The 26,596-nt window shown below is 40.4% G+C and overlaps 1 protein-coding gene across 1 annotated transcript; it reads left to right on the top strand.

Moving 5' to 3' along the window:
- Positions 1-3,650: 3,650 nt before the first annotated feature.
- Positions 3,651-25,768, top strand: LOC116724450 (NLR family CARD domain-containing protein 3-like). Its single transcript, XM_032570168.1, has 10 exons — positions 3,651-3,739; positions 3,886-3,993; positions 7,800-7,878; positions 8,043-8,271; positions 8,413-10,204; positions 11,593-11,766; positions 13,424-13,597; positions 22,339-22,512; positions 24,581-24,627; positions 24,777-25,768. Exons 1-10 carry the CDS (start codon positions 3,651-3,653, stop codon positions 25,301-25,303), a joined length of 3,393 nt encoding a protein of 1,130 aa, XP_032426059.1. The 3' UTR covers positions 25,304-25,768.
- Positions 25,769-26,596: the final 828 nt, after the last annotated feature.

The following is a 26,596-nucleotide window of genomic DNA, read 5'->3' as shown; positions in this document are numbered from 1 at the left end:
ACTTCCTCGACATGAATATGCTTTTTATTCACTACACAACAGAAGATTGATGCTTTTTTTGTATTGTGTTGTTTTTTCTGCAATTATTTAAAAGTTATGGACCCCATTTGATTGAAAAAACAAACAAAACTTGTATTTCTGTTCTACATCTCCACTAAGACTTAGCGGAGATGTGAAATAGTGAGTTAGTTAAGTCATAATTATGAGATAAAAGGCTTTATTTTCACTAGATTGGCAGAACTGGTATCTGCCAATCTAGTGATCTAGTAAACTTGTGATAAAATACATCCTAAACCTGCAGATGAAAAACAGATTTCATTGACTGTAATTTGTTTTGCAATCTATCTTTTGTTTTTTTAAAATATATTCATCTGTTGTACTAATGATTTAAAAATACTGTTTTTAAACTCAAAGGAGCCGTTTTCTGCATCAAGCCAGCACCTGTGAAGGTAAACTGATTTTTCGAGTACAGCATGAAGAAAAATGTAAGTACGTTGATGTTATTTTTCAAATAGAACTTTATTTACTGTCACTTACTTTGTTTTGCATAGTAAAAATGTTTTGGCTCAGCGACAGCAACAAAAAGTAATCAGTAAAACACTAGTAATTTAACAATCAATTAAAAAAATAAGGACAAAAAACAATTTTTCATGTTTTTATTTGACACAACCAAAATATAAAATGTTATGAAAATTTAACATTTTAAGACAAATCAATAAATATATTAAAATACTAGAATTCTAGCACCCAGCATCTGATTAGATACAAGAGATATTGTTCAGAGTGAGACCTCTCGCCTCTGTGGAGAACCGGCGCAAGTACACCTGGCTGCAGCAAACAGAAAGGGGCGGGACTTGACTCTGAAAGAAGAAACTCTAAACCAGGTGAGCTGTTATCTGTCTCATTTACTTTCAGTTTGAATTCACATTTTAAGGTGTGGTCCAGTCCGGTTGTTGTATCTCTATTTGTTGTTCAGATATTCTTCATCAACTCTTTGGATCGTTTGAACAAACTGTAAGTTTGATTTTTTTTTCTTTTATCCTACTTGAACTTTGACTTTAGGAATTTTCCTGCTAGTTTTTGCTTTCTGATGTTTAGAAAACATGTTCACTTCTGATTTCAGTTGAAAGTTTCATCTCTCTGCTGTTTTAAGGTTAATCTGGAGGATTATTAGATTATTTAGAACTGGAATGATGAACAGCTGATGTTTCTTTGTTTTCTTCTCTGAACAAACTGCTTCATGATTTCATTTCCTGGAATCAAACTCTGGTCTCCACTGTTAAACTCAGAAACAACAGTGTCTTGTTGCTTCTTTTAAAACTAAAATGTTAATGTATATTATTATTATTGATTGATTTTGCTTTATTCAACAGACTTGTGGTCCACAAAGAGATGATACACAACAACACAACATATAAAAAAACAAGACAAAAAATACATATATCTTATAAAAGACTTGCATACCACTGTTTCCACAGAGCCGACTGGTATCTTGTCTAACTGAGAGTTGCATGTAAAAACATGCCACAATAAGGCTGTTCAATGAGCTGCCTAAACAACACATGAACTTGTATATCAGATTTCTCTCAAATGCCTGGCATGTTCTGACATGTGCGTTACCAAACATCTCACTTGCACTGCTAAGCCTGGGATTTTTAAGTAGAATTCTCAAAGAGTCATTATAAGCAACCTTAAGCTTCTGCCTGCTAGCTTTTTTAAATTTACACCACAAAGGAGCACAGTAAACTTTAAACAGGCTTATTTTTACCTCATCAGTGCACATATGAAATTTCCTCCCCAAAATGTTTGCCTGGATGTATAACATGCGACACTGCCAATAATTGTCATCATCATCATCATCATCATCATCATCACACAGCTGGTCTGTGATGTAATGACCCAGATATTTAGTTTTGGAGCAGACATTTAACTTTAGCCCTGACAGAAAAAAATCAGGGAAACAAAGTTGTTTGTCTGCTTTAGTCCTTCATACTAGTACAACAGTTTTCTTTGCGTTATACTGCACATCTAATCTCAACCCATAATCAGAGCAGATGTTCAGTAACTGCTGAAAACCAGCACTGCTGGGTCAGAGGTCAGCCAGGTCATCAGCTTACATAAAGTGATTCACTAAAGTGTCACCGATCATACATCCAGTTTTACAGAGGTTCATTTCTTTTGACAGGTCGTCCAGGTACAAGTTAAACAAGGCAGGTGAAAGAAGCGAACCCTGACGCTCACCATTACTCACACCAAAGGAAGCAGAGATGTTATTGCTCCATTTTACATGCATTTTCTGGTTAGAATACCAGTAAACCAACATTTGTATAATAATATCTGGAACACCTCTCTGTTTTAATTTGTCAGATAATTTGCAGTGATTGATACGATCAAAGGCCTTAGAGGCATCAATAAACCAAATAACACAGATGAATTTTTTCTTAGATATGCTCTTTCAGGCCATAAATACAGAGATCAGTTCCCAACTTGGATTTGAAACCAAATTGATTATCTGTTGTAATAATAAACTGATTGAGCCGACCAAGCAAGATATTAAGGCTAATAACCTTACTAGTTTTGTCCTTAATTTCCGGCACAAGGGTAACAGATGATAAGGAATCAGGCAACTGCCCATGGGTCATAAACCCAGAGAAACACATTGGAAGCAGCACAGCCACATATTTCAGATGTTCTGCTGTAATGCTATCAGAACCTGTTGCCTTATTCTCACACAAGTATGCTAAAGCCTGCTGGACTTCACTAGGAGTTATTATAACCGCATCACTCTTAGCAATGTTTACAAATCCATAGGGTTCACTTTTTACACAGTTAAATAAGGCAGAATAGTGCTGTCTCCATAGACCTGCTATAATAAAAATAATAATGACATTATTATTATTATTATAGAAATTATAATAATAATAATGTTGTTATTATCATTATTATTAATAACAATAATAATATCATAATAATTCTATAATTATAATAATACTATTTTATTATTATTAATAATATATCATATTATATTACTATCAATATTAATATATTAATTTTATTTAATTACTAATTAATACTAGTAATTAGTATTAATGACTAATGAATACTAATTAATATTTTGAATTATTATTAATACTAATAATATATTAATATATTATTATTAGTATTATTATTATACTAATAATATATTAGTATATTATTAGTATAATATTACTACTACTACTAATAATAATAATAGTTATTATTAGTATTATAAAATAGTCTGTTAAGATGTGTTAAATTCAGTCAGATTATTAAATAGGTAATCTTTGATGCAGCAGATAATCCACTTGTAGAGATTAATAATTAACTAAAATACTTCCTGTTCGGGTTGAATCAGTGAATGTAAATGTTGCTCCATGTCTCCATCTAGTGGACTGATAGTAGAAGTGCAGCAGCTGATGGCAGCTTCCTCTGCCTCTCTGCTGTCTGACTGCATTCACCTGACACTGATATGAAGCAGAGAAGAAGAGCCAATCAGAGGAGGAGCAGCTGATCTTTTTCCAGCTCTAATGATGTAAAGGATGATCAGAGTTGATGTGCAGATGAATGATGTGTGTTTCCTCTGCAGGTGAAGGTAGAAAGTGTGTGTGAGCTGATGTGAATTCAGCAGCATGGATCAGTGTGAGGACAGAGAGGAGGGAGTCCCTCCCTCTAAAACCACTCTGTGTGGGGAAGATGAGAGCCAGAGCAAAGGTCAGAGGTGAGGTCACCATCTCTAACTGTCCACAGCCCTTTTCACACAGCGTTCACTATATCAGGCCAGAACAGACGTGGTGATGAAGCTGCTGCTGCTCCTCTTTGCTGATTAAGTTTTAATTATCATGTTTTTGTCAGGATCCATCAGAGACTCAAACCAGAACCAGAACCAGAACCCAGCTGTGTGTCCTTTAAGAGTGACAGGTCAAAAGATGTGATCACTCACTTTAAATCTCCTGGATCTCCACCATCAGAGAGGTGAGATGTTTCTAACTGCTGTAATTGTTGTGTTTATATCTGTCATTGTGGCCATGTGATGATAACAAGTTCTGTTGGGTTCTGTTGTAATGGGAACATTCGTCTGAATATTAGGTTATTTTCTTTTAATATGTCATACATCAATGACATTGATGTTTCCATGCTTACATGGTCCAATAATCAACTTAGGAACATTGTATCATGGACTTCATTGGTCTCTATAGGAGCCACATATTTGTATTTTGGGTTTTTGGTAACTAGATGGGACTATGAACTCCAGTAAATGAACCAAGAGCTGACAGGTGTTGAACCCTGAAGAGTATACAAGTTTTTTGACCGCTGTGGTGGAGTCATTGTTAACGCTGTTGCCATGTATCATGGAATAAATGGATTTGTTCACAAATGGTTCATCTGACTGGAACAAATTTGAACAACAAACAAGATCTTTGGGATTGACTTTACACGCAATCAACAGGTACAATGTTAGCTGCTCAGCATGTCTTTAAAAAGCAGCAACAGATCAACGTTTAACTAGTGCAGTATTAAATTGGCTAGTATACTGTCAAAAATTCAACAACTCAAAGTGATGCTGTCAAACAGACTAAACAAAGAAGTGAATTAAAGATGACATCAAAGGAAAATAAATCTATGGATGTAAGACCAAAGAGAACTGTAGCAACAAACCAGCACCCTGTGGGGGGTCAACATAAAGCCAGTGGAACCCAAATACAATCAAAAAAGCTTTTCAAACATAATGAGAATGGAACCCAACCATCAAACAGTTTACAATTACCTGGAGAACTTCTTACCATCATTAGCAGACAAACTGAAATCACAGCAGCCTTGGTAAAGCAGCAACAGAGTCTGACTCTCCCACCATGTGACATTCCTGTTTATGATGGTGATCCTCTGCAGTACAGAGCCTTTATTAAAACCTACGAACAAAAAGTTGAAATCAAAACAACCAATGCTTACTGTCTGTACTACCAGGAACAATTTACTAAAGGTCAACCTCGTGAGCTGGTGCGCAGTTGTCAGCATATGGATCCAGATGATCAAATCAAATCAAATTAAATTTTAATTGTATAGCACATTTCAGCAGCAATGCATTTCAAAGTGCTTCACATCATAAACACAGAAACACAAAGCAACATAGAATCAACAATCAAAAGACAACATTAAGTCAAGTTCCATCAATAAATTTGTAATTGGTTACATTTCAAATACAATTCTAAACAGGTCGGTTTTTAGTCGAGATTTAAACACGAGATTATAGCTATACAGTAGGAAAGACTTTGTTGCAGGAACATTGTGGAAACCCTTACAAAGCTGCAACTGCATATATTAACAAGGCTTTGTCTTGGCCAACAATAAGAACTGAGGACATTAGGGCATTACAGAGTTATTCTTTATTTTTGTGTGGCTGCTGTAATGTAATGGAACAGCTGGAGTAAATGCAGGAGCTGGACATGCCCATAAATATGAGAGCAATCTTTTCCAAGCTGCCATACAAGTTAAGAGAGTGTAAAGCTGTAAAGCTTATGATATAATGGAGACAACTGGATACCAGGCAGGATTTAGTGATACGGTTGCATTTATCTAGTGACATGTCAAGATTTTGACAGATCTTTCTTCAGAGAATTACAAGATTACAGCTTCAGTACATCATCCATCAGTCATCAACGGGAACATCCTAGCATTAAGACCAAGGGGAATGTAATGGCCAGCACTGTGACATCTGTGAGTGATTCAGCAGAGGTCAATTAGCAAAATTCTACAGCTACAGGGAGTGATGGCTGTTGGGCTTGTTGTCCAGAACCTCGTCCACTAGAACACAGGTGTCAAACTCCAGTCCTCGAGGGACTCAGTCCTACAGTTTTTAGATCTGCCACAGGTACAAAACACTGGAATGAAATGGCTACATTACCTCCTCCTTGTGTAGATCAGTTCTCCAGAGCCTTGCTAATGACCTAATTATTCTATTCAGGTGTGGTGCAGCAGAGGCACATCTAAAAGTTGCAGGACACCGGCCCTTGAGGACTGGAGTTTGACATCCCTGCACTAGAAGAATGCAAACAATTTAAAAGAAATTATTAAAAAAAATACTGCTGATGAACAATAGGAAACAAAATATCTAACCAGAATAAACTTACTTTTCTGCTGTAACCTCTAAAATATAAAATGGAAAGAACAAGGAAAATCCTCAATCAGGACACATAAGCTATTATGTTCACATGACCTTTGAACCTCACATATTTAACTGCATTTTATGTAAGTTTTGCATTAACTTAATTTTTCCAAATGAAACAGGCACATTTATTTCATTAAATATTATTCTTAGCACACAAACAAAAAGGCAGAAGTGAATTTATTGTCTAGGTTGATATTTGTATTGTTGTCTAAATCTGATGAATGATTAATGTTGAAAGAAAATAGTTTCCATGGAGTTTATGATTTCTATTTTAAACATCACCCAAAAGCTCAGAAACATATTTCTGCTCTTTAAACAAGGCTGGACATTATTTAGGAGGATCAATGATCAGGAACGTGTTGGAGGATTGAACTGGTTCTGATGGGAATCATTTAGAACATGAAGTTGATGATCTGTGTCTCACACCTCTTTATTTTACAAGTAGTCAAAATAAGAATTATTTTTAAATGAAATCTCCACAGAAAGTTTATAGTAGATGTTTTTCCATCAGGATCCATCAGCGAATAAAGCCACAACCAGAACCCAGCTGTGTGTCCTGTAAGAGTGATGAATTAAGAAATTATTGCACTGACTTTAATTCTCCTGGACCTCCATCATCAGAGAAGTGAGCGGTTTCTATGTGCTGTATCTGTGGAAAATGAACCAGTAAGAACTCAAATATTTCCAGTTATATTTACAGAGGTTTGATCCATTATCTACATAAACCAACTGTTCTAATGAAAGAACCTTTATATATTAATCTCTGGGGTGATGATGATGATGTTCTGTTGCCTCCTGGCTCCATGTCAGACTAACAGTGGAACACATTTCCACTGGGAAATACCTGGTAAAGCCAGTCTGGTCCATCAGGACTTGGTTCCTGTGTGCATTGTGAGAGCAGTTCAGCAGGGAAGGAAAGCTTCATGATGTGGTTGGTGAGATCTGCTGGAACCCAACCAAACTGAGCTGATGTGGACCATCAGAGGTTCTGTTGGTTCTTAGTGGGATCAGCAGGAAAATTAAATCTTTACAACTACTTGGATCACCTTGTTCACTGCTCACATTAAGGTATCACTTCATGGACCTTTACCTTTTGATTGTCTCTGTATAGACAGATAAAATATGATCTCACTGGCTTCCAAGGATCTACAGGATCCATTTTAAAATCCCCACTACAACATCCAGGAGAGGACACCACATGGACACACACCCACATATCTCAAACCTCCTCCATGTCCACATCACCTCAGATCTAGTCATCAGAACCTGATGGATGTCCCACACTGTCCTGAAGACCTGTGTGGACAGAGCCTTCACTTCCACTGTCCCCAAGCTCTGGGAAACTGTCTCCACCAGCATCAGATCTAATGAAAGTTTAGAGTGTTTGAAATCCAAGTTCAGCACCAACTTTTTAAAATGTCTATTGAGTGATTCTGGTGTTATTTTTCTTCATCTTTGTAGTTCATCTTCCTCTTTCTAACATCTTTGTATTGTGGTTATGCAATGATCTATTTTTCTGCTATGGGGCTTTTATTGTGAAACGTTGGATGATTTAATCTGTTAACTGTTGGATGACTATTTTGTGACTTCCTAATTGTTCCTGGTTCCTCCACAGAATGGACCAGCAGAGCTCAGAGGTTCCCAATGGTCCATCTGTCCAGCAGCATCAAATGCAGCTGGACTCCATATTTATGGTCTGTATAAGAACAACATCTATTTTTCTATGGGTTCTCCATGCTCCATTCATCTCCATGCTGGGCTTTATAGATCAGAGGACTGTCAGTTTGTTCAACATCCATCTGGTGTTTGGCTCCATTATTTCACTCTGATGTTTCCTTCATCTATTATTCTTTTCCAGCTGCTGGAGGACAACATTGTCACTTTTGTGAAAAATGAGTTGAAAAAGATTCAGAAGGTTCTGAGTCCTGATAACACAGAATGTTCAAAAAGTCAGAGAGATGATGATGAAGTGTTGGAAGGTGAGGATGAAGAACAGAGGAGGAGCAGCAGAGAGGCAGTGATGAAGATCACACTGAACTTCCTGCGGAGGATGAAGCAGGCGGAGCTGGCTGACCGTCTGGAGATCAGTAAGAGGATTTCTACGAAGTTTTGACCTGAAGGATAAATCATACATTTACTGATGTCTGAAGAGATGGAATCACATTTATTAACATCATCTTCAGAAAATAATATTGTTTAGTTACTGATTTTACTTTTTGTGTCATTAGAACAATTTGCTGCAGTTTGTCAACATCAACTTAAATCTGGTCTGAAGAAGAAGTTCCAGTCTGTGTTTGAGGGGATTGCTAAAGCAGGAAGTCCAACCCTTCTGAACCAGATCTACACAGAGCTCTACATCACAGAGGGAGGGAGTGGAGAGGTCAATGATGAACATGAGGTCAGACAGATTGAAACAGCATCCAGGAAAACACACAGACCAGAAACAACAATCAGACAAGAAGACATCTTTAAAGTCCCACCTGGAAGAGATCAACCAATCAGAACAGTGATGACAAAGGGAGTGGCTGGCATTGGGAAAACAGTCCTAACACAGAAGTTCACTCTGGACTGGGCTGAAGACAAAGCCCACCAGAACATCCAGTTCATATTTCCATTCACGTTCAGAGAGCTGAATTTGCTGAAAGAGAAAAAGTTCAGTTTGGTGGAACTTGTTCATCATTTCTTTAGTGAAACCAAAGAAATCTGCAGCTTTGAACACTTCCAGGTTCTGTTCATCTTTGATGGACTGGATGAGAGTCGACTTCCTCTGGACTTCCACAACAAGGAGATCCTGACTGATGCTACAGAGTCCACCTCAGTGGACGTTCTGCTGACAAACCTCATCAGGGGGAAAATGCTTCCCTCTGCTCTCCTCTGGATAACCACACGACCTGCAGCTGCCAATCAGATCCCTCCTCAGTGTGTTGACATGGTGACAGAGGTCAGAGGGTTCAATGACCCACAGAAGGAGGAGTACTTCAGGAAGAGATTCAGAGATAAGCAGCAGGCCAGCAGGATCATCTCCCACATGAAGACATCACGAAGCCTCCACATCATGTGCCACATCCCAGTCTTCTGCTGGATCACTGCTACAGTTCTGGAGGATGTGTTGGAGACCAGAGAGGGAGGAGAGCTGCCCAGCACCCTGACTGAGATGTACATCCACTTCCTGGTTGTTCAGACCAAAGTGATGAAGGTCAAGTATGATGGAGGAGCTGAAACAGATCCACACTGGAGTCCAGAGAGCAGGAAGATGATTGAGTCTCTGGGAAAACTGGCTTTTGATCAGCTGCATAAAGGAAACCTGATCTTCTATGAATCAGACCTGACAGAGTGTGGCATCGATATCAGAGCAGCCTCAGTGTACTCAGGAGTGTTCACAGAGATCTTTAAAGAGGAGAGAGGGCTGTACCAGGACAAGGTGTTCTGCTTTGTCCATCTGAGTGTTCAGGAGTTTCTGGCTGCTCTTCATGTTCATCTGACCTTCATCAACTCTGGTGTCAACCTGATGGAAGAAACACAAACATCTAAGAAGTTTTTATTATTTAATAAACCTAAAATAATTTCTCTCCACCAGAGAGCTGTTGACCAGGCCTTACAGAGTCCAAATGGACAGCTGGACTTGTTCCTCCGCTTCCTCGTTGGACTTTCACTCCCGACCAATCAGAGACTCCTACAAGGTCTGCTCACACAAACAGGAAGTAGCTCACAGACCAATCAGGAAACAGTTCAGTACATCAAGGAGAAGATCAATGAGAATGTGTCTGCAGAGAAAAGCATCAATCTGTTCCACTGTCTGAATGAACTGAATGATCGTTCTCTAGTGGAGGAGATCCAACAGTCTCTGAGTTCAGGAAGTCTCTCCACAGATAAACTGTCTCCTGCTCAGTGGTCAGCTCTGGGTTTCATCTTAGTGTCATCAGGAAAAGATCTGGATGTGTTTGACCTGAAGAAATACTCTGCTTCAGAGGAGGTTCTTCTGAGGCTGCTGCCAGTGGTTAAAGCCTCCAACAAAGTTCTGTAAGGACACAAATTGTTACTGCATTTATTTTGATAGAAATCTGCTTTTGATGAGGTAAATATATATTCATGTTTCAGTTTATTTATCGGTGCATTGTCTCTTCAAAGTGTCAAACTGAGGGGTCAGGGAGACAGACTTCCCTCAGCAGCTGGACATAATGTTACATATTCAAGAAGTAAAAAGACCTCCTCTTTATGTTAAAATTTAAATATGATTCCCTTAGTTCCTTATGGAATTGGATAATTCTATTTCTAGCCTTCTGGTTGTCTGTTGTGTCCTTTAAGACTGGAGGACTATACAATGAACCAGTTTACAACAAAAGGTAACATAACTAGGTGTAAAATATAGGGTTGAAACGATTACTGGAATGTTTTGAGTACCTTGATTATTAAAATTCCTCTAGGAAAATTTACCTGCCTCGAAGCTTCGTTAATTTATATTTTATTATTAAGCGCATCGTGTTCCGGCCGGAACATTACTTGCGTTACGCGTAGATCTGACTTCTGCCTCTGAGTTGTTGATGAAAGCTAAGTGTCAGCGGCATAACGTCCAATTTTCAAGTTTGGCCCGTGGGATTTTTATTGATTGATAATAATGCCTGGGTTTTCATCATTTTTGGGGACAAACCGCACAATAAATTTCAAATCATCCCGCTTTCAACAAACGGGTGGCAGAAATCATCATGGTGGGACATGGCTGGTAAATGAGTTTCTGAGTGTGACAAACAAATGTGCCTGACCTCCAATATCCCATATTGCCCCCCCCCCCCCATTCTTACTTTCGTCCCCTGGTCTATTTCCTCCCCTCCACCCCATCTTATGTTCGTTCGCTTGCCTGGCCCCCACGCCGCAAGCTCCATGCGACGTTTCCCATATTCTGAAACCCGAAGCTTGACAGCTATGGGGCACGGTGAGAATTAGTCTATTAAAATGACTGAAGATGAATACATAACCTAAACTCTGGAGTATATACATTTTTTATGAGCATATTTGTGAGCCTGCCTCTTTATTATTAAATTGAATAGAATTTCAGATCTTTGTAGAACTTTACTTCAAGTTAACGTAGAAAGTGAACTATTATTGTTACAGGTTAATTTTCTAAAATACAGAAAAGTAACTGTTAGGGAAGCTCAAAAATGAAAAACTGGACTGATATTGATATGCCATAGTAACACCCAATGTTATGCCGGATTTACCAATATTTTATTTTATAAATTTTTTTACCCGGTAATTCGATTAATCGGAAGAATAATTAATAGATTACTTGATTACCAAAACATTTGTTTACAACAGCCCAAGTAAAATAAAGTTTTCTGAAAAATATTGTTTGGAAAACAAAAAAATTTTGAAGAATTGTTTAATAACAGATTTTTTCTCTGTCTCCTCAGACTGAGTGGCTGTAACCTCTCAGAGAGAAGCTGTGAAGCTCTGTCCTCAGTTCTCAGCTCCCAGTCCTCCAGTCTCAGAGAACTGGACCTGAGTAACAACAACCTGCAGGATTCAGGAGTGAAGCTTCTCTCTGCTGGACTGAAGAGTCCAAACTGCAACCTGGAAACTCTCAGGTAAAATGTTCTCAATCCTGGTGAAACCAGATTTCTGTCGTTTACAGAAAGATCTTGTAAATTTTATTTCAGTAGCAGATTATAACATCAGTAGATGTCTGACTGTGATGAGGCTAATCATGCTAAGTCTTGACACATAAACTCAGCTGGTTTTCATTTACTCCAGGCTGAAAGAACCAAGAAGAGAGGAATGTAGAAAGGTGGGGATCAGGCTTTAACTGTTAGTGTAACGCTGGACACTTGACAGATTGCTGCATCCTCAGTGTACAAAGAAGCATTATTGCAGATTCTTCCTCCTACCAGTTGTTAGAATTTCTCATCCCTTCTACGTGTGATAAATGTTAATTTTTATTATCTACAGAATGAAATACAGTTTTATTACTATTTTATGGTATTAACAGGAGTACCTCCTGTTTCTGGAGTGTTTTCCTCTTGTGAAAATATCCAGTTCAGACTTAAGGTTCTACCTTAATGTTCTCATATTCTCATTATGTGATGAATTGTGTGTCTGCAGATTATCAGGCTGTTTGGTCTCAGAGGAAGGCGGTGCTTCTCTGGCCTCAGGTCTGACCTCCAACCCCTCCCATCTGAAAGAGTTGGACCTGAGCTACAATCATCCAGGAGACTCGGGAGTGAAGCTGCTGTTGGCTGGACTGAAGGATCCACACTGGAGACTGGAAGCTCTCAGGTATGGAGACCACCAGTAGCAAATAGCGTTGGTTCAACAGCGAGAGCAGAACCAACGTATTTCTCCACCAGCTCAAATTCTTGAATTATTTTTCTGGTTTTTGTTTAGCATTTTGACCGTGATGCTAATCTGGGTGAGTGTTGGTAGTTGTGCTGCTATACCTACTTTACCGGCCATCCTGTTTTTTAAATGCCATATTAGACTTGTTGTGTCGATGCATTTTAACGCGCTTCACCCCTGAGGTAATTTTCCACCGCAACACGCAAACTTCCCCATTCAGTGTCAGAGCTTTATAGTTCCACACGACAGGATTTGTTGCTGCGCAGTGTGAAGGAAAGAGGAGATGAGCTGCAGGCTGAGAAGTGAGATAAATGTGATTCGTTTTGGTGATCGGCAACAGGAGACCGTGATCAGCGATCACCGATCATACACTTATTCACGGAAGTCGGCCGATTGTGATCGGTGGCCGATCAATCGGCACACCTCTAATTAATTCATAAATATCATGTGTTAAGAAAGTCTTAGGAGGGAAATTCATGCACTTATTTTGCAGAAAAAACTTTGGGATTAAATGAACTGTACAACTTTGCAAACAGCAGCCCATTAAAACAGTAGGATTCTTTCACATGGTGCTTAATGTACCTAGGAAACCAAACCATCTACTGGTATTTACTTATTATTTATCGGTATATTGTTTCCTAGTCTGCTGCTTTCTATTGAAACTGTCACTGAATTAATGCAGTTCATTGTAGATTTTAATAGTTCTCTTGCCAGCCTCCTTGATGCCTGTAGTTCAGTTCTTCAAGGCTAAAGTCCCAACTATAGAATAAACCAGTTCAAAATAAAGATATCATAAAGTTTTGAAAAATATGACCTATTCTAAAATCAATCCAAGAAGAATATTGTTGACTGGAAAGTAACACATACATTTGATGGATTAATAACAGATTTTTCTCTCTGTCTCCTCAGACTGAGTGGCTGTAACCTCTCAGAGAGAAGCTGTGAAGCTCTGTCCTCAGTTCTCAGCTCCCAGTCCTCCAGTCTCAGAGAACTGGACCTGAGTAACAACAACCTGCAGGATTCAGGAGTGAAGCTTCTCTCTGCTGGACTGAAGAGTCCAAACTGCAACCTGGAAACTCTCAGGTAAAATGTTCTCAATCCTGGTGAAACCAGATTTCTGTCCATTAGCTGCTATAAGAGATTATGTAAATTTTATTTCAGTAGCAGATTATAACATCAGTAAATGTCTGACTGTGATGAGGCTAATCATGCTAATGTGGCCTACGTGGATCTGGTGGCTTCTTGGTGCAGGAATGAACGACTAGGAGCTCAGTCTGGCATCAGTTGTTTTCTTTATTTCATACCTGCATTTCACACACGGGCACCGAGGTAAAGTCAGTCTCTGGCATGAAAGAAACTCCTCGACAGTGATCCTCATGGCTCTGAGGATTACCCATAATACAGTAACCAAAATAAAATAATTGAAAATTACAGTGATCGTATAGTGGATTTGGTTTACATCAACGGAACAACCAGTGAGTGTCCTTTTTAAAGAAAGTAACACAATTAATTAAAATGCTCTGAAAAATAAAATAAAATGCTGACATTTAATTCACTAGATGCCATTTTTATATTTTAGCTTATACGAACTTGCACCTTGGAACAATGCAAAAACATTAACCATATCTACATAAAACTATTAATATAAAATTGCCTTATATTAGCCATCTGCTACAGAGATTTAGTAAAACATACCTGCATTTCACACACGGGCACCGAGGTAAAGTCAGTCTCTGGCATGAAAGAAACTCCTGCAAGGAGGAGCCATAATGTTAATGTGTGGGAAATTCCCGCCACACTTTCTCACGAACTAAACATTTCTATAACGCAACAAAAACAATATAATAGCAAAGCTAACATAACATGGACTAAACATATTTCAATAATATGCAAAAACGAAAACCATAAACATATTTTATAAATAATATTTCTTCATCACATCGCAGAGACACGTTACCTCGACAGTGATCCTCATGGCTCTGAGGATTACCCATAATACCCCGCTCTTTCTAGGGTGAATGCAATACCCCGTTTTACCAGCAGATGGTGCATTTTAGCAGGATTTAACCTGAACCATTTTAACTATGTTACATACACCCCCTGTAAATTCTGCTAAAATGGGGTTGTATCAAACAAGTACACACAGCACTAAAATAAAAGTGCAATAAAAAGAGCACATAGTAGTCACATCAGTTCAAAACTATCCATGAGGAATAATGTTAGCAAAAGTGCGGCCATTACTCTTACCAACACAGACCCAAAAGATGCCATTTACACCTTTTGACATACAACCATTGCTCTACAAAGCAGTCACTGAGGGAAAAAAAACAAAACAAAAAAACTTTGAAACAACACAAATCTACCCTGCAAACATGGTCCTTACAAAGGAAAACAGAGAGTCCACAGTTGACATGGAATCATCCACAACCTGTTCATTCATTTCACATATAAGTCTGGCTGGAGGCTTAACAGGCCTACCCGACCTAGTGCATAGCCGAGACGGCTGAGTGCAAACAACATCAGTCGCAGGCAAGTCCAGTTTTGTGTCAGTACTATGTTCAGCTGAAAGATCATGCTGAATGGGCTCAGAGAGGACAGCTGCAGTTGTAAGGTTGGAAACTGGTTCAGGAAAGTCTGACAGTGCAACAGATCCAGGGAGATCAGGTTCAGGCAAATCCTTGGTCACATCACTTGAGATAGGACACACAATGTCCACTGAAGAACCACGTACTGGAATGTCAGAAGCACAGTCAGGGTGATTTACAACTTCATCCACACAACTATTGTCCTCCATTTGCAAAAGCCAGTTCACAGTTTTAGTTTCATTGTCCTGTACTTCATCAGGCACAATAGGGTCAGAGAGTCCACTTCCCGCTGTGGAAGGGCAAGGGGAATGGTCTGCAACAGCAGAAATGGCAGCAGCAGTTAGAAAGTTGACAGGAAGTAGAAGATTTCTGTGGAGAACCTTTGTCCTTGATGTGACAGGATCTTTGATGCAATACACATTTATATCAGGCTTCACAGACACCACTTCATATACTGTTGATTCCCATTTGTCTGCAATTTTCCTCTTCCCTCGCTCACCACGATTAGCAACCAAAACTCTGTCACCCACATCGAGAGGAGAGCCTTTAGCTTTGCGGTTGTAGTACATTGCTTGGTGGGCTTGTTCAGATGAACTGTTTTGTTGAGCAATGCGGGCAGCCACAGAGAGGTCATGTTTGAGGCGGGAGACAAACTCATGATGGTCTACAACTGGGCCATTTGACAGAGCGTGCTGGAAAACCACATCAATGGGCAGGCGCGGGATCCTGCCGAACATAAGGAAAAACGGTGCAAACCCAGTTGTTTCATGCTCAGTGCAATTGTAGCAGAATGTTAGCATTCGGAGCATCTGAGGCCATCTTGACTTGGACTGGGGAGGAAGTGCTCGTATCATGTTACCTAAGGTTCTGTTGTAACGTTCAACAATGCCATTCCCCATCGGGTGGTACGGTGTGGTGTGAGATTTTTGTATGCCAGCCATGTCCAGCAGTTCTTTGATGAGAAGACTTTCAAAATTTGCTCCTTGATCTGAATGAATGCGTTTAGGAAAGCCATATATGCAAAAGAAGTCATCCCACAGACGACGAGCAACTTGTTTGGCTGACTGATTTTTGCATGGAAACGCATGTGCCATCTTGGAAAAGTGGTCTGTTACAACTAGAACATCGACACAGCGCCTATCTGAGAGCTCAGCTGTCCAAAAGTCAATACAGACCAGTTCCATTGGCTCAGAGGTGTGAATACTTTCAAGGGGAGCTCTGTCATTAGGTTCTGGAGTTTTACCAACCACACATCGAAAACAGCACTTCACATGGTTAATGATGTCACGTTCCATCCCAATCCAAAAGAATCTCTGTCTGGCGAGAGACAGAGTGCGGGCCTGGCCCTGATGACCAGCTGAGTCATGCACCCCTTGGAGGACCTTGGCTTTTAAAGAGTCAGGGACAATAAACTGTTGAGTTGTCATGTTCATTTGTTTGTCTTTTTTAACTCTGTACATCAGGCCATCTTTAATGACAAGCTTAGGCCAATGTCTCAGGAAGTTTAGAACACCAGGTGACTCACTTGCGCGTTCACGTCTGGTGGGTCTCCTGTGACGCTGCATATAATAGAAAAGTCGGCCCAACACACCATCCTGACCTTGTAAATTAGCAAGTTCACTCTTTGGCATCAAGGCAGATTGATCAATGTCACTGAGTTGCAAGACAACTGGATCAGTGGCTCTTGTCTGACTGAAACCTCCAGACTCATGTGCCTCAAGAACAGCTGACACATCTTGTGACGTTAATGTCTGGGGAGTCGGTGAGGGAACCTCAGCATTGTCATCTGTGCTCTCAACAACCAGCTGACAGTTGTTCGTACAACGAAACGCATCTTGGACCGTTTTGTCCATCATACCGTTCACCTGGTTAAGCAGTGCGGTATATGGTTCAGTTACGATGCGATGGCTCATGCATGACTGAACAAATGGTTCTCTACTCAAGGCATCAGCGACAACATTTTTGCTACCAGGAACATAATTCAGATCGAAACTATAGGCAGCGAGCCTGGAAACCCACCGTTGTTCACACGCATCTAACCTTGGCTTGGTTAGTATGTATGTTAATGGGTTGTTGTCTGTCCAAACTGTGAAATGACGCCCTTTTAGCCAGTGGCTAAACTTGTCGCATATTGCCCATTTAAGAGCAAGAAATTCCAAGCGATGTGCTGGATAGTTTAGCTGTGAGCGTGAGAGAGTCCTACTGGCAAAAGCCACTGGTCTAGCCACCCTTCCATCAGGGGGAAGCTGTGACAAAACAGCTCCAATGCCATCAAAAGAGGCATCGACCGCAAGGATGAATGGAGCATTAAAATCCGGATGAGCCAAGGTAACACTACTTATCAAATCGTTTTTCAAAGTTTTAAATGCTTCCTTGCACTCGTCAGTCCAGTCAGATGGGGACAGTTTAACCTGACCCTTTTTGAATTTGGGTTTGTTGCCTCGCCCTTTTTTGTTTGTCGCTCCAGGCTCAGCTACAAGGCTAAAGAGTGGTTTGGCTTTGACAGAGCACTTCCCAATAAAGTGATGATAATAAAGGACCATCCCAAGAAAGGATCTAATTTTCCTGGCACATGGTGTCTCACCATCAGGCTCCATGAGATCAGTTTCCTGTACCTCACTGATAGCCTCAACTTTACTAGGATCAGTGCTTACACCGTCCTCACTTATCACATGACCCAAAAATTTCACTGACCTACGAAGGAAGTGACACTTTTTTGGAGACAGTTTTAAGTTATTTGCAGCCAGACGAGAGAAAACCATCTGGAGCCGATCAAGCGCAACCTGTTCAGATGGGGCAAAGACCATCAGGTCATCCAAATAACATAGCAAACTAGTGAAATTTTGGTCCCCAAAAATAGACATCATCATTCGCATGAAAGTTGCAGGGCTATTGGTCAAGCCTTGAGGCATCCTATTGTACTCATGCAGGCCAAATGGAGATGAAAAGGCAGTGAACCTTTTGTCATCCTCGTGTAGCCTCACATTATAGAACCCTGAAGTCAGGTCCATGGTGGAAAAGAATACATTCCCACCAAGTGCGGCGAGGGCATCTGTTTGATGAGGCAATGGATGCGCATCTTTAACGGTTCGCGCATTCAGCCATCTGAAATCATTGCAGATGCGGAGGTCTCCATTAGGCTTAACAACCAGAACCAAAGGAGAGGCGTATTCGCTTTGTGATTTACGAATAATTCCTAACTCCTCCATTTCACTCAGAGCAGTGCGCAGTTTTTCATAATGGCAGGGCGGAACACGCCTGTATGGTAGTCTAAAGGGTTTGTCATCCACAAGTCGTATTCTGTGCACAAAATCTGTAGCATCCCCACAGTCCATTTTATGCCGAGAAAAGATGTATTCATACTGCTGAATGACTTGCAATAACTTATTTTTCCACTCAAGGGAGACTTCACAGGATGAGAGGTCCAAGTCCTGGAGTCCAATGTCACTCAGAATATGAGACATCTCCTTGTCAGATACTGGTGTCTTTACAGGGTCTTTGGTGTACTGTGTGTTGGATTGGATGAGCTCAGGCTTGGCGAAGTCCTGTACAGAAACACAAGTGGACACATCGGCAACTTTTGCATTTCTTCTCAGAGTGAGAGGTTTTTCAGTTGGATTTACAATCTTGACAGGAACACACCCGTCACCATACAATGACGCCACAACTCTCCCCACTAGGATTTGTCTGGGTCGGCACTTGGACTGAGTTGGTTCAATGATGACTGAACATCCAACTAAAGAAACATCAGATGTAGGCAGTTTGGCCCAAACTAAATGTTCAGTTAGGGGCTGGAGAGTTACAGACCTTTTGAGTTTGGCTGTGCCCACTTTGATGGGTTTCATGTCTGGGTCACAGGATATTGAGTCTGACAGCAGAGACATTAAACAGGGCAAATTGTCTTTGTGAATGCCTCTCTGAGAGGAACAGTCAGTTGTCCCATCAAAAGAGGTTTTCATTTGTGAAATCAGCCATCTGATAGCATTACTGCCCAATATCATTTCATCAGTTTGGCCTGGAACTACTAAAACAGGGATTATGACATTAAGGTCAAAAACTGTCAGAGTGAGTTCATACAATGCAGAAGGTGTGACGACATGACCTCCACATCCAACAATAACAAAATCAGCAGCTGGTTTCTTATCCAGGTTTGTGAGACAGTTTGAAAGTTTTGCTTCAGCCTCCTCACTTATGGTGCATGCCATTGATCCACTATCAACCAAGGCTTTGAGAGAATGCTTCCCTCCAACAGTCACATCTGTGTAGAACAAGCTGTCAGTCTTTGAAAGTCTCTGAGGGGCTTGCACAATTAGTGTCTTTTGTGGTGGGACTTTGCTGCTGTAATTAATGTACAGTGTCTCACAGTCATCATCAGAAGAATCCAAGTTGGGAGTGTCATTAAGATGATCTGCGCTGTCCTCCCCTCCACGCAGATCTTTCAGTTTTCCTGCTGGTTGTGGGAAGGCAGCTGCTCTCTCTGACGGCAGTTTCGACTTGAATGGCCAGGAAGATGGCAGAAGAAGCACAGATTATTCTGGCGGCAGTGTGTACGAGCAGTGTGAGAATTATCATTACACACAGAACATGGTATGTCGTTCAGTCCTTTAATATTTGGCAAACGGTTTTTAACAGGTTGCCTTCTGCCGGACTGGGAGTTACCTTGGGCCTGAAGTAGGACTTTCTCCAACATGCTAATCAGCCTGTCCATAGTGGAATTGTCTGGGGCTACACATTGTTGCAGTTCCTGCTTCTGAACAGATGTGGGCGCTGTGCAGTCCACCTCCGCACGGTTCACACTGATTCTGCTTTCTTTCCGAGCAGACCGCAGTCCCTTTTCCATATGATACTCATCCAACACCTCCTGAACATCTTGTGCTGACCATTTTTCTATGGTCTTAGATCTGAAGGTGATAGCTAAATCTTTACATGGACAGTTTCTGATGAACATGCGAGTAACTTCAACACTTGGATTGTCAAAGGTCTTACCCTGTTCTTGAAGACGGCTAACAGCAACATCAGCTGCTCCATTCAATCTTAGCCAATATTCGAATGGATCCTCGTTCTCTTTTGGCCGGGTGGAGTAAAAATCAGCAAGTGGTACGGGGGAGCACTGATCAGACCCAAAGTGCTTGCGAAGAAGAGAATAGATGGCTTGTGGATTGTGCTGAACATCAATTCCACAGTTGCGTATTCCACACCTCACAACATCCCTTGCTCTGCCTCTAAGATGGATCAGGATTTCTTCAGCTTGGTGTTCTTGCTGTACACCACTCTTTTTGATGTAACTTTTCATTGAGTCCTCCCATTCATCAACTGTAACTGTATCAGAACTCTCCCCTTTAAAAATAGGTGGTTCTCTCACCTGGCTTCTGGAGACGAGCTGGACCTGAGAAAGATCCAATGAGCTGCATGGAACTTGATGGCTCTCATTTTGAGTATTCTTTATTGCAGTACCACTTGGGGTGCTTGAGTTCAGGTGTGCCATAACACTATCAGCCAGCTGTTGCCCTATTTGTTGGACAATAGTGCTCATCTGATCAACTAGCCCAGCATTATTAACATGAGAATCTGGGGTAGATGTGCTAGAACACTGACGAGGTTGAATATTAGGACAGGTCTGACTACTGGGTGTAACAGCTTCCCCAGTCACAAATGAGTCATTTTCAGTATTTACATCAAGTAATGCCCCACCCGACACTTTGTCACCCATTGAAAATGGAACAGGGGTGTTAAAGAACCCTCTACCTCTACCCCTACAGAGTGGAGTCATGTTTGATTGTCCAAAATTACTGAAATTCATTTTGACAAAAGTCCAAAAGCATTCAAAAGAAAATATCCTTTGCCAAGGATTTATAAACACTCAGATGTGTTACTTAGACTATTGTTGAAAACCCAGATGGTACAGTGGAGCTCCAGCGACGTGAAGATCAGAAGTCACCAGCCCGGTCCGATGTAGTTCTGGACGAGTCACGGCACCAATGTGGCCTACGTGGATCTGGTGGCTTCTTGGTGCAGGAATGAACGACTAGGAGCTCAGTCTGGCATCAGTTGTTTTCTTTATTTCATACCTGCATTTCACACACGGGCACCGAGGTAAAGTCAGTCTCTGGCATGAAAGAAACTCCTCGACAGTGATCCTCATGGCTCTGAGGATTACCCATAATACAGTAACCAAAATAAAATAATTGAAAATTACAGTGATCGTATAGTGGATTTGGTTTACATCAACGGAACAACCAGTGAGTGTCCTTTTTAAAGAAAGTAACACAATTAATTAAAATGCTCTGAAAAATAAAATAAAATGCTGACATTTAATTCACTAGATGCCATTTTTATATTTTAGCTTATACGAACTTGCACCTTGGAACAATGCAAAAACATTAACCATATCTACATAAAACTATTAATATAAAATTGCCTTATATTAGCCATCTGCTACAGAGATTTAGTAAAACATACCTGCATTTCACACACGGGCACCGAGGTAAAGTCAGTCTCTGGCATGAAAGAAACTCCTGCAAGGAGGAGCCATAATGTTAATGTGTGGGAAATTCCCGCCACACTTTCTCACGGACTAAACATTTCTATAACGCAACAAAAACAATATAATAGCAAAGCTAACATAACATGGACTAAACATATTTCAATAATATGCAAAAACGAAAACCATAAACATATTTTATAAATAATATTTCTTCATCACATCGCAGAGACACGTTACCTCGACAGTGATCCTCATGGCTCTGAGGATTACCCATAATACCCCGCTCTTTCTAGGGTGAATGCAATACCCCGTTTTACCAGCAGATGGTGCATTTTAGCAGGATTTAACCTGAACCATTTTAACTATGTTACACTAAGTCTTGACACATAAACTCAGCTGGTTTTCATTTACTCCAGGCTGAAAGAACCAAGAAGAGAGGAATGTAGAAAGGTGGGGATCAGGCTTTAACTGTTAGTGTAACGCTGGACACTTGACAGATTGCTGCATCCTCAGTGTACAAAGAAGCATTATTGCAGATTCTTCCTCCAACCAGTTGTTAGAATTTCTCATCCATTTTATAAATGACTAATTTAGATTTTTGTTACCTACAGAATGTTTTAGCATTTCATGATATTAATATCATAATTAATATCATTTCTTGAGTGTTTGCCTCTCGTGAAAATGACCAGTTCAGACCTTGGGTTCTACCTCAATGTTCTCATGTTCTCATCATGTGATGAATTGTGTGTCTGCAGCTTATCAGGCTGTTTGGTCTCAGAGGAAGGCTGTGCTTCTCTGGCCTCAGCTCTGACCTCCAACCCCTCCCATCTGAAAGAGTTGGACCTGAGCTACAATCATCCAGGAGACTCAGGAGTGAAGCTGCTGTCGGCTGGACTGAAGGATCCACACTGGAGACTGGAAGCTCTCAGGTATGGAGGAACCTGCTGCAGGAGCAGAGAAGGTCTGATAGAGGAGGAAGAGGGAGAAATGTCTTTAGTCAGTCTGCTGGGAAACATTTAGTTTGAAGCTTAAAATTTATTATGGTAATTCAGTTTTTGGCTTGTATTTATTACAGTTAAATTATAAATATTGCTGGTAATTTTGGCTATGTAAGTTTAACTACATCCAATTAAAAACTGTAGGAATCTTTCACATGGTGCTGAATGAACCTGGGAAACCGACCCATCTACTGGAACCACAATGACATGGTAGTCAGAGCAGCAGGGGGCCAAATATAGCTCCATGTGGAACCAAGAGGTTGGAGAGAGAAAATCAGTTTGAAACTGTTTCCTATCAGAGTTCAGTTTGTCTCTCTGTCTTCACAAACCAGGAGCATCATGGGCTGGGCGGGGCTTCCACTGATGGATCTACTGAGGAAATACAAGAAGCTGATTGGCTGATGGACAGGAAGTTAAAATATGAAGATGAATTACATCACAAATCAGACAGTATTGGTGTTGTGGATAGGCGTAGCGCAGGATCACATGGTGTTATTAGTGATTATAGATCAGCTTTTGCTCACCTGGTGACTTTAGTCAGTGGGTGATGGGGGAGGTTTACTTTTTACTGACCGCTTCAAGCTAGTATGTTTTTGTCTTTGATCACTGTTTAAACCTGCAGATCTGGTTTTAATTCTGCTTTTGGACACAAATATCTGATATCCACTGATGTTCTGCCTTTGAATTTTGATGATATTGAGGAAAATAAAATCATCTTAACTGCAACTTGGATTGAAGTTTTGATCAGCTGGAGCTTCAACAATGATTCTCCTATTCAGCTGATCAGTGACTTTGTTTGACCGTCGCTAATATTTGGTAATAAAGAGACATGGCTGAGAGCAAATATAGATTTTAGAATAAGTCTAAATGTTTCAGTGACAGGAAGAAAGGAACAAGAGGAGGATGAGCAACATCTAGAAATGATCATCTACATTCAGAATAATAAGTAGAGGAACTGATCAGTAAAGATATAACTATTATTATCAGTAACATGTGGTAACTTTAATGCATATGGAAAACAATGGGATGGAAACAGAACACTGAAAGTAACTGAAAGAAGCAGAAGAACATTTAGAGGGAACGAACTGATGATGTTTGAATGATGGAAAAGAGACAAAAACATGTTGATCCAGGAAATGGATCAGTCCTTGATTTAACTCTAGTGTCTAGGAAGATTTCAGCTGATTGTGGAATATTCTTCTGACTAAGAACGTGTGGAGTGCATGGAGCTAAATAGGAACTGAAAATAATAATGAATTTATTCTGATTCAACCATCTTCAAACTGTCACATCACTCATTCAGGAGTCTAAGGAGTTCAGCTGTTAGATTTCTATGATGATTTACTGAGGATAGAAAAGACATTAAAACAATGTTGGATGGAGCTTCAGACCAATCAGCCCCCAGAAGCAAAGATGAGAAGAAAAGCAGCTCCATGGTGTCAGATGGATGTTTAAAAGTTCTCAGAGTGAAATAAATAACTTCAGATTTCAAGCAAACCTCTCAACTTTAATGAATTTGTGGGTTAAAATATAAAACACATGAAAAAGTGAAGAAAACTATTCATAAGACAAAGAGATTTAGAAGTTTAGTAGCTTTATCTTTTTGACAGTTTGATCTCCACCAGGAGGCGACATCTGGAAAATGATCAAACGTATGAAAGCAATCAGGGAATAAAATAAATCCTTTGTTTTCCAGAAGGAAGGAAGAATTGCAGTGAATGATGAAAAAAAGTAGAAAAAGTAAAAATGAGAGTAGAGGAACTCGTTCAGATCCAAAGTTCTGATAAATTTACTAAGAAAGATAAAAAAGACAAGATCAGCTCATCCAGAACTTCTGCAGTGGAGGGAGGATTACTTTTACAACCCATTACTGCTGGATTCAGGATGCTGCTTCTTCTTCTTGGTCTTATTGTAAACGTGTGCAGCGCCACCTGGTGGTGTTGGTTGGTAGAGGAAGTGCTGAAAGAGACTGATGGTCTGACCCCCCTCCTCCTTTCAGGGTGGAGCCTGCTGGAGTCCCATTCTTGACACCAGGTCTGAGGAAGTGTAAGTGTGTTTTTTATCTGATTCATGACAACAAAGCAGCTCACATTCAACCATCTTCAAACTGTCACATCACTCATTCAGGAGTCATCATCAAAGTGTCAATAAATGATCAATAACTGCAGCTGGATTGTGTTTGTTCTCTCCATCAGATTCCTGTCAACTCACCATCGACACAAACACAGTGAACAGAAAACTCAAACTGTCTGAAGACGGCAGGAAGGTGACATGTGTGAAGGAGCTTCAGTCATATCCTGATCATCCAGAAAGATTTGATAACTGGGATCAGCTGCTGTGTAGAACTGGTCTGACTGGTCGCTGTTACTGGGAGGTTGAGTGGAGAGGAAAAGTTGATATATCAGTGAGTTACAGAAGAATCAAGAGGAAAGGAAACAGTAGAGACTGTGTGTTTGGATATAATGATCATTCCTGGAGTCTGAACTGCTCTGATGGTGGTTACTCTGTCTGGCACAATAACATAGAAACTCGTCTCTCCTCCTCCTCTGTCTCTAACAGAGTAGCAGTGTATGTGGACTGTCCTGCTGGCATTCTGTCCTTCTACAGAGTTTCCTCTGACTCACTGATCCTCCTCCACACCTTCAACATCACATTCACTGAACCTCTGATTCCTGGATTTGGGTTCTGGTTCAGTTCTGGTTCCTCAGTGTTTCTGTGCTGAGTTGAGTCTAAAGAATCTAACGAGTCTAAACCAGGGGTCACCAACCTTTTAGAGACTGAGAGCTACTTCACGGGTACAGAGTAACACAAAAAAGCTACTTGTTTGATACAGACATACATTTTCTTGGCTCAGCCTTCATAACAATAGTATATATACGTATATATATGATTACATGCTGCCTGATCATATTAATGTTAGGGACTAATGACAATAATTTACCATTGCAGCTATGGTTAATTGCTATTATGTGATCAGAAGTTCTTAGTTCAGAGTTTTAAGTTTGATTCCCTTTAGGAGGTTTTCTGTGTGACTCTAAATTACCCACAAGTGACTGAGAGTCGGGATTGTTGCTGCTGGACGCACTGAGATTTTCCTTTAAATAAAAAAAGAAAAGAAAAGTTATTGTATGTTTTATTATCCAACCCTCTTTACTATTAACAAAATTGTGTAGAGAAGGAAAAGTTATTTTGTGCCAAAACATCTTGTATGTAGCGCACATCAGTGTGAGTCTTTGGGGGTCAAAGGGCACGCCAAAGCCTAAATCTTATTGGTCAGTTTGATTTTTCTGTGAGCTAAAAATGATGAGTGGAGTTTGAACCTCTCATAGTTCTAAGATCCTAAGCTTTTTACAGTGTGCGGTTCTGGTGGGTCACCGATTTATTAGCTTTTTTTGTGGTTTCGCAAACTTAAAAGCTGACAGGTCACCAGCTGGCCGACACCAGCAGATGTCGAAAAAACAAAGTCTGACAGATCGGAAGGTACAAAACTGCACCTGATAGAGCACAACCACCTCTCCAACGCGCATCATGTGCACGTCGCACAAAAGCAGCACAAACATAAACCACTAAAGCAGCAAACCCTTTTTCTTTTTTGTTTACACAAACGATGCTAAATAATAAAGACATGGAAGTGAAGCCTGACCATGTGATCCACGGAAAGAGGAGGATGTTGATTCGCAGGTTCAGGTGGAGTCAGACGTCCAAAGGAGGAGAAAGTAAAGCAACAATGTTTGGTTAATTTTTACTCTTTTGGGGAACGTTTTGACTAAATTAATTTGTTTAACCCACAGTCTTTGCGCGACGCTCAGGAAGAGCAGCAGATGTCAGCTAACTGGTGACCCATCAGCTCTCCAGTTTGGGAAAAATCAAAGAAGCTCATAAACCGACGACCCGCCAGAACCGAACACGGTACAAAGCTCAGCCGGGATCCAAACCACTCTTAGAACTACGGGAGGTTCAGACTCCTGTCATTAATTTTTAGCTTACAGAAAAAAAAGCGCCAAGCTGCCAAATA

Source organism: Xiphophorus hellerii, chromosome 8 (assembly GCF_003331165.1).
Source record: "Xiphophorus hellerii strain 12219 chromosome 8, Xiphophorus_hellerii-4.1, whole genome shotgun sequence".
Lineage (NCBI taxonomy): Eukaryota > Metazoa > Chordata > Actinopteri > Cyprinodontiformes > Poeciliidae > Xiphophorus > Xiphophorus hellerii.
Note: the sequence above shows the minus strand (reverse complement) of the source record. Positions and strands in the feature narration are given on the sequence as shown.